Here is a 12,976-nt window from a genome sequence, read left to right on the forward strand (position 1 = left end):
GAACAAGGCCTATCTATTTAGATGGATCACAAAAGCATATTATAGAAAATACAAAGACTCTGGCAGAGATGAAAGGAGTCATGCTGCTCTGACTCAGCAGTCAGGACAGTTACATTCAAACTTGAAAGCAGAAAGGAATCATGGATACCAAATACTTAACAATGCTGAGAAGCCATAAAATGGTACATGAACATTTTTAGGGTATGGCCTGAGCCCTGCTTAATCGCTTACCTGTTGATGTGCTCCTTCAACATAATACGTAGCTATCAGCACAGCAAGCAGCAGTAAAAAAGATACCACAATGCTTTGACGATGCCATAATCTTGAAAACAAATTAAAAAAAAAAAATCTCAATCATCTCACTTGCAGGATTACCATTCTCAAGAACAATTTGTTGATATAGTCTTGGGGGTGCTGAAAGGGGTCAAAGGAAAGTATGTGGGCACAGAACCAATTTTTGTCATAGATCCCATCATAGCCTTTTCCTTATCCAAAGCCTGGTCTTATTTATACCCCAATTTCTAAATGGAGAAACATTACAGTGTAAAAGAACACTCTTAGGTCAATGAACCTTGGACTAAGATTCTTAGTATTGCATTTTTAGCAAGATAATTAACCACTGGGATTTTTATTTTATTATTATTATTATTTTTTTTGCTTTTAATCATAATAATTTATTGCATTTTTAGCAAGATAATTAACCACTGGGATTTTTATTTTATTATTATTATTTTTTTTTTTGCTTTTAAAATCATAATAATCATTTTAACCTTTTTCATGGAGTTGTTATAGGCACTAAATGAGCTGAAAAAAGTGACAAAATGTTTTATAAACTCTAAGCATAATAAACTTTAATTAAAGTACAGATAATGTAGAAAGGCAAGCAAGAAAATGATCAGATGTACTAAAGTTCAACTTGCTCTCTATGTAGTTGAAGCAGGGCTTACAAGTACTAAGTTTAAAAGCAGAACACATATCCATGGCAGAGTACTTTTCCACTGGCTCAAATTATCATCAAAAGTGCCACATAATCTGAACCCTGTCCTGTTACAGAATCAGTGTAGTTAATGTACACAAGCCTGAAATCTCTTCAAGGTAAAACCAGGAGAGAAAAATCCATCTAATTTTCTCCCTTGCAAGACTGAACGTACAATAGTGGTCAACTATAAAAATCCGGCCAGCAAAAACAACAGGTTTCTATATCTATTTTCTTTAAACTAAATTCTGTAGTGTATTTTTCATCAAACTGTAGAAAGGAAAATAAATATGTTCCTATGATAATATTCTAAAGTTAATTAATTCATTTTGCTGGAGCAGATGGCAGGGAGTAGGAGACAGCTGAGGATTTCTACAATTAGAAAATGAGGTTTATATAAAAAGTAACAGAAGACTCTTTACTTTGAGGTCCATTCCTTTAAGATTACAAGGATTTCCAGAGAAAAATACTGCAAGGTAATGAGTGGTTGTCTCCACAGTACAATATTCTGTCTTTCTTCCCGATCCCTCCTCTTCTTTTCATTCATTGAAGAGGGGTCTGAAAAACAATAGCACAGAAGTCAAAACAGAATTTCTAACATTTAGGCTCACTTGTCTGAGTCATTTTAAAAAGAAACCCACTCTCCTACCCTAAACACTGCATATAAAACAGTTCAAGTATTAAGCCGAGATCGACCCTTCTTTAGAGGAGGCAACATGTGAAACATAATTCTTATTAATATAGGTGGTCCACTACAAGTGTGTCTGAAATCTAAAACAAAAAGTTAAGTATCACAGTAGTTTCCCATAACTTACCCTCAACTGGCATTTCACTGGGCTGTGTATCTGCTTGCCTTTTCCCTTTCAACGAGTGGCAACATTTCAGGGAATTCTTTTATTCAGTCTTTGAGAGGAATGGATGAAATGCACCCATGTCCCAGGTAACTATTAACAGCAAGTCATAAAGTCTTAAGAGATTACAACTTGTCCAGACTCAGCAATATCTAGTGGCTCAGAAAGGAGATGAATTATCACAGGTGCCACTTTTTATTTTTTTATTTTTTATATTTTTGGTGCCGTGGGTTGAACCCAGGTTCTCACGCATACTCTCCCTGACCTGACAGACGTGAACCTTTAGAAGATGTCCTAAATAATTAGTACTGAAAATATCAGCATTTGAATTTGGACTACAACTATAGTAGGTCTGGAGAAAAAACAAGTATGGGGCCAAGTGTTTCTGTCCCAATTTTAATGTTATTTTTGCAATTATTTTACTAACAGAAAACAAGCTTCTACTCTTATATGCTGCTCCAGTAAGTCTAAGTTGGTTAACCTTCTATGATGGGTATTATATAAACTTAGCACTGTATTACATACCAAAGTGGTCTAGATCTCATAATGTAAAGGCAAACTACTTGGCTCCAAATCCAAGACTGCCATCTGCTATTGATATGATCTTGGGCAGTTAATATTTCTGTGCCTCAGTTGCCTCTTCTGTAAAATGAGGATAACATTTGTAGGGTCACTGCAAGGGTCTTGTGACACAACCCACAGCACCAAAAAAAAAAGTGGCACCTGCGATAATTCATCTCCTTCCTGAGCCACTAGATATTGCTGAGTTTGGATAAATTGCAATCTCTTAAGACTTTATGACTTGTGACTTGAAGTTCTCAGAAGAGCCTGACACTTAGTAAATGCTCAACTAAGGTTTACTATCCTTATCATCACATATACTTTACCTGTGAAATTTCCATTGTGTTGTTCTTTGCTCATTGCTACACGTCTCTGGTCACAGTTTTTTCCATTCTCTGCCATTTCATTGATCAGTAACTCTTGAGGAGCTAATACAACAAAACAAAATCCAGCACAGCATTTTATTCTCTTGCTCTGCAACTGATAGTCAATAAACTGAACATAAAGAGTAACCCAGAAGTGACACTCAACATGCTTTTGCATATGTGTACACTGAACAGACATTTCACTTCTTATAACTAAGATCTGAACAGTTATAGAAGTCCTAATATAATTAAGAAGCTTATGATTGTTTTAAACTTATTCTCAATAGTTATTCTAGTGGTTTTCTAACGGTTTCAGATTAAAATTTAAAGTCAGTTTGTTCACAGATTAAGAATATCAACAATCAGGACCTTCAGGGCCGGGGATTTAGCTCAGTGGTTCTGCCACCTGCCTTGCAAGCGCAAGGACCTGAGTTCAATCCCCGGTACCAAAAAAAACAAAAACCAAACAAACAAAAAACAAAAAACAAAAAAACAATCAGGACCTTCAAATGTTGACAACATACTGGTTTTACATTCTCTTAATTCATAACTTGGTTTTGCTTTATTCAAAATTTACCTTGTTATTATTTTTACCATTTTATCTTTTAATCTTTCACAGTCCTTTTAACATCATTGGAAAAAAATGGAACACATTACCAAAGCCGTCACAAGTGGTAATACATATGTTTTGAGACCACAGATCAGTTTTATGTAGGAAATAATTTGTTCTTCTTTAAATTTTTTTTTGGTACTGAGAATTGAACTCTGGGCCCATGGTTGTGAGGCAAGTGCTCTACTATTGTGCCACATGTCCAGCCCCTTTTAAATTCTATTTTGAGACAGGATTTTGCCACGTTGCTCAGCTATCCTTTAACTTGAGGTCCTCCTGCCTCAGCCTCCCAAGTAGCTGGGATTACAGGCATGTGCCACCTCACTTAGCTATAGGAAACAATATAATCAACTGATATGGATAGAGAAAACAAAAAAATTCAAATATTAAAGATATGTTAGGTGTACGCTATATCATGTATCATAAATGTTTTTACTTTGAATCACTGTAATATAACATTATAGTATATATAATAACTGATGGCCTATGATTCTGTCATTCTTCAGGTGTTAATAGAACATGTCCAGAGTTTTATAAAAAGACAACTGATAAGAAATAGTTATCATTATCAAAAGTAAAATGTTTGTGCTCCAGGGACATTATTAAGAAAATGCAAAGAAGTCATAGAATGGGAGAATATATTTTCAAATCTCACAAGATGCTGTATTTTCAGCTAGGTGTGGTGATTTAAGCCTGTGATCCCAGCACTTGGGAGGCTGAGGTTCAAAGCCAACCTGGGCTACACAGTGAGATTGTCTCAAAAACAAACAAACACAACCCAAGAAGCTTGTATTGAGTATAATTAACTCTTTGTTTTTCTGTTTTTGGTTCTGGGGATCAAATTTAGGACCTTACGCTTTTGAGGTAGGCATGGTGCCACTGAGGTAAATCTCCAGACTATAATTAACTCTCATAGCTCAATAATAAAAAGCAAATAATTTAGCTAAAAATTAAAATGATATGAATAGATATTTCTCCAAAACAGATACACCAATGGATAAATAAGCACCTGAAAAAATGCTTAACATTTTTACCCATCTAAAAAATACAAACTGAATCACAAGGAGATGTAACCCCATACCTTTCAGGATTGCTATGTTAAGTGATGTGGAAAAATCTGAACCCTTCATACACTGCTGGTGGGAGTATAAAATGATAAAGGTGCTTTAAAAAACAACCTGGTAGTTCCTCAAAGGATAAAACAGAGAAAGTTACCAAGACTGCACAATTCCACCCATAGGTGAAATGAACATTTACATCCATGAGTTGTTGGTAAAAGTTCACAGCACACCGTTCTTCATAGTCAAAAGGTGGATGTTACCAAATGTATATCAACTAACGAACAGATATAAAAAATGTTGGGACTATACAATGAAATATTATTCAGCCAAAAAAAGAAATAAAATCCTAATATAGGCTACAGCAATGATAAACTTTGAAAATACTATATTATGCAAAAGAAATCAGTCAAAAAACACCATGACATATGAACTGTCCAGAACTGGACATACAAAACAACAGAAAGATTAATTAGAGAGAAACGGAGTAGCTGCCAATGTGCTATGTTTCTTTTGGGGGTGACAAAATGTTCTAGAACAGACTGTGGTGATGGTCACAAGGGTGAATATACTGGCACACACTGACTTGTGCAGTTTATTTATTTAATCATCTTTGGGCAGGGCTGGGAAATCAGACCTACTGCCCCACACATGCTAGGTGCGCATTCTACCATTAAAGCACAGCAACGCCCCAAACTGCACTTTTAGTGGGTGAACTGTCTGAGTATAAGGGTATGTGCATTACTTTTTAATGATACTAAGAAAAAGGTCATCAACAGGGAACTCTCATAACCTCCAAATAAACTCACATGAAAGGATAGTACATTTTCCTATTCATTGCTTTTATTATTAATTCTGTATTTCACAGTAGCTCCAAGCTTAAAGTATTCTCATAATCAAGTGGGTCAATTTTTCTATTTTACTGATATTCAGTGACTTTCTGAATTCAAAGTCAGATTTATGAATTTGAAGGTTATATTATTGAGAAATAAACTCAAGAAATCACTTCCCCCGACACCTGCATCGCAGGATTGAACTCAGTGCCTTCAAACTGAGCTACATCCTCAGGCCTTCTTAATTTTACTTGTATTTTTCATTTTTGAGGCAGTGTCAATATTATTAAGTCTTTGACCAGGCTGGGTTTGAACTTGCAATCCTCCTGCCTCAGCCTCCTATAGTGCTGGGATTATAAGTGTTCACCACCATGCCTGGCTAAGAAATCACTTTTTATAAGATTCTTGTATAGCTTTGTTCGCTTATCTATTAAGTGATTTTTTTCCCCAGTGGAAAGGATCAAACCCTGGGCCCTGTACATGCAAAGTAAGCATCCTACCCTGAGTTACATCCATGAACCCTTAAATCCACAATAGTAATTTAAGATTGTATATGCCAGGAATCACGCTAGACTTGTATTTAGTTGATTAAAATGTGACATGGTCATGGATTTGTTAGTTGGTACTATTTTATTCCTTAACTTCTAACTATAATTACCTCTAAAAATACACCTCACACAGTAAAAGAAGTAAAAGATCCTAAGTGCCTGAACAACAACAACAACAAAATTCTTTACTGTACAGAGGATCTCCTCTTCTAGATAAAATTAATCTGTGGAGACCTTTGTATTGTTACCTCGTTTTTCCACGAGCAAATAAACATATCAAAAAGTAGTGCACAGATTTCCATTACCACAGATAGCTTGGAGATGATTACATGATTTACAGCTGAGCCCCACACTTGCACTAGTGCTATCTTAAGCAAGTTTCATTTTATTTCAGGCCTTGATTTTCTGGATCCCCAAAATTATAATAATTGCCACTTTCATAGGATTGTTATTTGTATATAAAACTGTGTGTGCATGCATGTTTGTGAGTATGTGTGTATGTAACTGTATCAATACACCAAAAGGGTAGGAGATACATGAAGCAATCAACCCAGACTGCTGCCTAAACCAGAAAGACAACCTCATAGAACCTGCCTCACTGCTATGGTACCAGTGTTGTTCATTCCACTCTACTGTCTCTAATGGACACTGAGGAGAGGTCATAGATATGAATGAGATAAGGAAAGTCAGTCTGATAGGAAAGGCAAAGGTGCACAGGAGACAAATTTACAAACTTAGGATAGAAGGAAACAGATGTTCTAGGAAGAGCAGATGGAAAAATAATGCATACTTTAGTGGGAAGAAAACAAATTTTCAAGTTTAACAGAACTAGATTTAAATCTCTCAATCTCTCTAAACAGTTTAATTTGTAAAACAGGGATCACACAGCACCTATCAAAAGGCTGCTATAATAAACAAAGTAAGGTGTGTCGAGCACTAATATACTACTTCACCTTTCACATGAACTCAATATACACGAACCATAATGTTGAAGATGACGAGGAAGGAGCTCAGGGGACAACAACTCAGAAGAGCTCACAAAAGCTAGAAGTTTGATTGTACAAAGTTAAGTCACATTTCTCTGAAGATATTGTCAAAGGGCCATGTAGCCCAAGCAACCACAAAAACAAAGTTATTTTGTAAAATGATGTACTAGCACAACATCACTACAGTACTACAGCAGGCTCACAGAATGGATGTCTATCACAAGTCTGGATTTTATTAATAAAACTATCAAGGCAGCTTGAAATTGAATCATACAAAGAACTTAAAGACTTTTTCCACCTTCTAAGTATTTAAAACTTGGAGCTCTACTTAAGTTCTACAAATACTTAAAACTGTGTGGGTTCATATGCAGCCAAGCCCTGTAGGCAATTCCTGTCAAACATTCACCTAAAACACAGTAAATAAAATTTAATTAAAGTGTGGCAGAAAGAAAAGGACTTGATTAAAAAAAAAAAAATCCTAACTCTCCCTCAAAAAAAAAACACCCAAAAACAAAAACACAAAACTGTGATAATAGAACTCATTTCCCCCTATTTACTCTTTCTCACAGTGTCATCTTAAAGAGATAAAAGAATTTCATCCAAAACAACTTGGGTCTATTTGAGGTCACACTCATAACAAAGGTATTGCACAATTATTTGAAGGTTTTGTTTTTAAGATATTGCAACAAGAATTTTTATTTGTACATGTGTTCTTACACAATGTGCTAAAAAAGAACAGCCTACTGACATTTCCTTCTTAAAAATTCTCTTTAGAAAACATAACAAAATAGCCTGAAATTTTGTTTTGTAAGAAAAAACCTAGGGAACTAAGTTATTTTTGTTTTACCACTTAGTTCTTCACCAACAAAATAAATTCAGTTTAGAAACAACTTTTCAAAAACTTGCTACTCCCAAAAAGATGAACTATAATGTAAAGCCAAACAAGCAAAACCACTGGGGTTGTGAACAGTTAAGCAAACAAAAGCATCCAAACTATTCTGCATGTTGACCATTTAGGAAGGGTTAGGGCCAGCCTAAGAACCAAACAAAAGAACCACTAGCACTGATAGTTTTTGGATTTTAACCATTTTTTAAAGGATTTTGCTTTATTCTTTGTTTCAAAAAAGAAAATAAAAATTCTCTTAAAAACATAATTCCTTTAGCTCTTCTTCCCAATCACAGATACTGGAAAACTTTGCCAACCTGCAATGCCTCTGCATTGTTAAGATCTGTCTGAGCAGCTATACAACCACTTATAATTCACTTACTCATTCAAACAAAATTTATCAAGGCCCCATTAGGTCAAGTTATTATTTGAGAAGCCAAATCTCAAGTTTCAAATTGAAGCTCGTTATCAATAATAAACTTTTCCTCACGCTCACAATTATTTCACTCCTTCTTCTCTCTCCTCCAACGTCTTGCCCCATTTTCTCCTTTCTTACTTTCAGCCATTGACTTTGTTTCGCGTTTTTTTAACACAAGAGTAGAGGGAAGGCCCTGAGCTTGATTCCTGGTACAAAAAAAAGAAAGAAGGAAAGGAAGGCAGAGGGAAAATTCCGCAATCCTTCTACTATTAAGCCTACTAAGATACACACACTTTCATTCATGTTAGCATTCTGACTCTCTTTACACCTCACTAGGAAGTGTCCTGTGCTTAGCAAGTCACTATATAGTCTGCTGTGTATCATCCCCTCTCATCTGCTTGGGACTTATTAGCTCCTTCCATTCTCCCTAGGTCTTCAACCTTTCCTCCTTTTTTTTTTGGTGCTGGGGATCGAAGGCGGGTCCTTGCGCTTGCCAGGCAGGCCACCAGACCGCTGAGCTAAATTCCCGGCTACCTTTCCTCCTTTATACTCACCTAGCACTTCCTTTTTTTGTCACCCCCCTCAACCCCACTCTGGGGATTGAACTCAGGACCGTGGGCTTGCAAGGCAGGCGTGGGGCCACTGAGCTAAATCCCCGGTCTCCATTTCTCAATCTTTCTTCAGTACTAAGTTTTCAAGAGCTGCCTACATACAGAGTCCCCACTTCCTCATCACCAAATCTCTTCTTAAACCACAGCAACATGACTTCTGACCCAACATACCTTAATTTCTCTCTGTCAAGATCACTAATATTGCCAAAATCCAAAGGACACATCAAATCAAGCCTCTTACCTTCCCTGAGCACAAGCAATCATACTCTCCATAAAATATTCCCGTCTATTTCTCTGGCTACTCCTTTGACAGCTCTTCCTGCTCTACTTCCTAGAATTCTTCCTGGTCATAGATCCCTTTTTCTGTTTTCTCTGCACTCTCCCTCATGATGGCATCTATTCAGTTAGCCTGAAATACCCTCTATATACTGACAATTCTTTCTCTCAAAAGCAGAATGATGCTCCGCGTGACCGAGTGCTATGAATATTCTGCCTAATGAGAATCAGAAGGGAACTCATAAGCATTCAAGCCTATCTTCACCTATAAAGCATAGTAACATCCAGAAGGAAAGTGACTTGGATAATGTTACAAAACTAGTGACAAATCTAGAAGCAGTACACAGACATTGAATGGCCACTTTTTTTCCCCTAAGACATATGAATTGTACAAATTAATGGATTTCACTGAGGTTATTTCCATCCACATGCATTTCCTGTCCACTCTTCTTCTGGGCAGTATTAATAGTAGTATGGAACATGACAACACGCTGGCAAGATATTCTCTCTTCCAAAACTAAATTTAAGATTATTTTTCTGTGAATTCTGAAAAAGACATGCTCAATCTACATCAAATTGATATTTTGGTTTATAAATCTGATTAGATAACACCCCCTAGAGTCTGCTCAGCTATGTTTAGTAATTCAAATTTCTAAATTCCAATGTAGAGGATCAGAACCTGACATGTGACATCGTACCAAGTTTCAGATGCCTTGAGAGGTCTTAGCTACACAGCTGGCCTATATTTTATCCAGGAAATACCCCCATTTACGGTGCTGCCTATGTTACAAAATAATAACAGTGACTACTTAATTTAGTATGAACACATCCTGTTAACCTTATTCACTATCATCGTTATAAGTGACTCATTTTATAGGCAAACAGGAAAACTTGCTAGCTGGAAGCTCCTAATAATATGTGCTGAACGATTTTGAGGGCTAGAAACACTTGAACTAGATCCCAAACCTAAACTTATCCACCCTATTCTAATGCTGTTTACCTTTTTAGCTCAAAGAACTGTAGTTTAACTCTTGTATAGCTAAACACCACCACTTACTAGTTATGTCTCCTTGAGAAAATAAGACTTTGCATTTCAGCATATTGGAATACAGTGGTTCCTCAATTCAGGAATTAATAATTTGGGAAGATGGCTGCAGTTGTGTTCGCCACCCAATGTGAAGTTCCCCGATGAATGCAAAATTATACCAAACGCTTCTGTTTGAGAACCAAAGTACTAACCCACCTCAGTATTTGTCATTCCTGGTTTTCTGTTTGGAGGACTGGCAAGTAATACAGCGTTCTCTACTTCAAGAGAGATTACACATAAGTATCTCACAGTCACTGGCACTTACTATACAAGGTTAGTTTCTCTAAATGAATGTGAAAATTTTTCAAAATAATCACATGAATAACACTTTGAGTATTCACATGCATACTTACTTTGTATACTTCTGTACTATACAGAGACTATAATATATAATTGATTTTCACAGCTTCCAAAAACAGAAGCATCCTAGACTCAGAAAAATTTTATTTTATGTTGAAAAAGAAAATGAATTATTTTTCATCAATCTAAATATTTTGAGATGTACCAACAGGATAATCTGTTAAATTATTATGGGGTAAAGGGATGTTAGTCTATATGGCTATGGTAAGACACACTGATCATTCATAAGAGAGACACTTCATAATTTAATGAAGTAGTATTAATTTTGGAACTCTGGAATGAAATAATGTCAGTCAGATTCTCGGTGGGGAAAAAAATCTAAAGTATTTCTAGCCTGTTCAAAGGACTCAAGTGTCTTCCAGCAGAAATCTGCCATACGTTCTTGACATTCAGTGGAGCCCGCTTTGTCTGTGGGTGCATGTGTGTGAGTTAGTTTTGTTTCTAAAAATGAGGCTGTTAAAATAAACTTTACAACAAACTAAAAGTGCAAATAAGAGTCAAAATGTATAATTGATAGTTTGTAATAAGAAAAGGTCTAAAGGTATTGGGCAAATGGGAGGGGTAGGGGAAAGGTAAAATGGGAAGAAAAAAATAAGAGAAAAGGAAGAAAATGGAAACAAAGTCTTTGTAAAGAGGGAAGGGTGGAGGGGGAAGGGAGGCTAGGGGAATGGGGAAAAAATAAAAACCAAGACCTGTCATATAAAGGCACAAGATACCAATAATGAATGTAACTGTATTGTATATCTAAAATGTACCAATAAAAGTCAGTTTATAAAAAAAAGTAAACTTTACATAATTGCATTAATTCAAATACCAAATAATTTTCATTGGGAACACATATGTAAACATGACAAATATTTTAAAGGCTGTAACTAGCAGATTTTAAATAAAGCTGAAGTGTTAACATAAGAGGTTGTTATCAAAATGTGTGGTGCTTTTTGGTTTGCTTCTGGCAGAAATGTTTGGAAAGAACTGCTAATATCCACTCACAAAGGTTCTTTGTAGGCTGTACATCCAGTGCTAAGACTATAATACGCCATTCAGTTTAAACATTAGCCACATTTGTAATGCAAAAACAATGCAACCCTAAATTACTTAGTTTCCCAAAGCAAAATAAAAAAGCATTTAAAGATGACATAACAACAACTAAATAAATAATACGAATTGTTGGAGAAATTAACAAAGTGAAAGGGAAAAGAAAGCAGTGAAGCCCTTGATTCTTATTTCTTGACATTATTCTAAAAATAAAAAAACAGTTCTTTTCTTTTTAAGAAAAAGATCTATCTAAATGAATACAGTACTACTTTCTCACAAAAATATTAAGTCACCTTTCCAAATGAAACATTGTTCTTCATACAAGGCAAGAAAGGACAGTGGACTTTATTACACTGCTCAGTAAACATTCTTGCATTCAGAAGTGTCTATCCTTAATTGGATTATTTAACACATTACTTCTGGGTTACCCAAAATAGCTACAGAGTTCCCAACAACATTAAAGTTAAGGAATTGCAATTTACTCCTAGGAACCGAATACAAAATCTAAAATGACCAGTGAAACTTTCTTCGGTCTCACAAAGCACAGCAGTGACTGTTATCAAACCCATCTGACTCCAAGCCAGATACTGATAATAGCATCTATCACATGGTGGTGAGAGTTAAAGAATGTTTTCTGAAAATTCGTAATTTGAGAGGAATATATGAAAAACATTAAACTTTTAAACATACTAACATTTTTGGAAATTAGGCAAAATTAAAACCTCACAATTAGGATACAATTTCAAAGTATTCAAAATCTCCATAATTCACTTAATAGTAGGATATCAGGTTAGAAGGATACACATTTCTGGTCTAAAATCTTCCTAAATTTAGTGAAGTGTAAAACATATTCAGTTTATCATAGGTTTCTAGTCACCAAAAAGGCCACTTTTCACCTGCTCTGTGCATGTGTGTTGGGGGATTGAAACCACAGCCTCGAGGTGTGTTGACGCCCCCAGCTCTAGATCTAATTTTATTTTATTTTATTTTTTGGTACTAGGGATTGAACTCAGGACCTTGCATTTGCAAGGCAGGCGGTGAAACCACTGAGCTAAATCCCCAGCCCTAGATCTAATTTTAAATTAAATATAATTTTAAGTAAAACTCCCAGTTTAAAAACAAAACAAACAAAAAAACAACAGGCATGATTCCTGTTTGGAGAGTCTGATAGATTTTAGAGGTTTCTTCATCTCTTATTTCCATTATGTAAAAACATCATTCTACGATACTTCGTGATTTATTTTCACAGAGAAAATGTACACGTAAAATTACATTTTGGGGGGTTGTTTTTGAGACTAAGTAGCACAGTGATCTTGCCTCATATTACAGCGACACATGCACACTCATGTATAGAGCAACATAACTTAGAAAAGCTGAATCTTGGAAGCAGTCTGTATGCCCATCAACAGGTGAATGGATAAAGAAAATGGGATATACAGATTGATGGACTGATCGATCTATGTATCTATAAGCCATAAAAAAGAACAAATTTGAGTCATTTGTAGGACAATGAAT

The 12,976-nt window shown here is 35.6% G+C and overlaps 1 protein-coding gene across 2 annotated transcripts in view; it reads right to left on the bottom strand.

Moving 5' to 3' along the window:
- Vmp1 (vacuole membrane protein 1) overlaps nucleotides 1-12,976 on the bottom strand; it is a 103,448-nt gene that overhangs the window by 81,861 nt on the left and 8,611 nt on the right. The window contains exons 1-4 of one of the 2 annotated variants that reach the window (XM_010626722.3): nucleotides 8,945-9,118; nucleotides 2,715-2,816; nucleotides 1,399-1,534; nucleotides 232-322 (exon numbers count right to left, since the gene is read on the bottom strand). In XM_010626722.3, the coding sequence (XP_010625024.1) occupies nucleotides 232-322; nucleotides 1,399-1,534; nucleotides 2,715-2,790 (303 nt within the window). In that variant the 5' untranslated portion in view covers nucleotides 2,791-2,816; nucleotides 8,945-9,118. Of the gene's footprint in view, nucleotides 1-231; nucleotides 323-1,398; nucleotides 1,535-2,714; nucleotides 2,817-8,944; nucleotides 9,119-12,976 lie in introns of those variants that run through there. The other variant, XM_010626721.3, reaches the window with a different exon arrangement.

The sequence above is a fragment of the Fukomys damarensis genome, unplaced genomic scaffold (genome assembly GCF_012274545.1).
Source record: "Fukomys damarensis isolate Sample0158 unplaced genomic scaffold, DMR_v1.0_HiC HiC_scaffold_13, whole genome shotgun sequence".
NCBI classification, from domain to species: domain Eukaryota; kingdom Metazoa; phylum Chordata; class Mammalia; order Rodentia; family Bathyergidae; genus Fukomys; species Fukomys damarensis.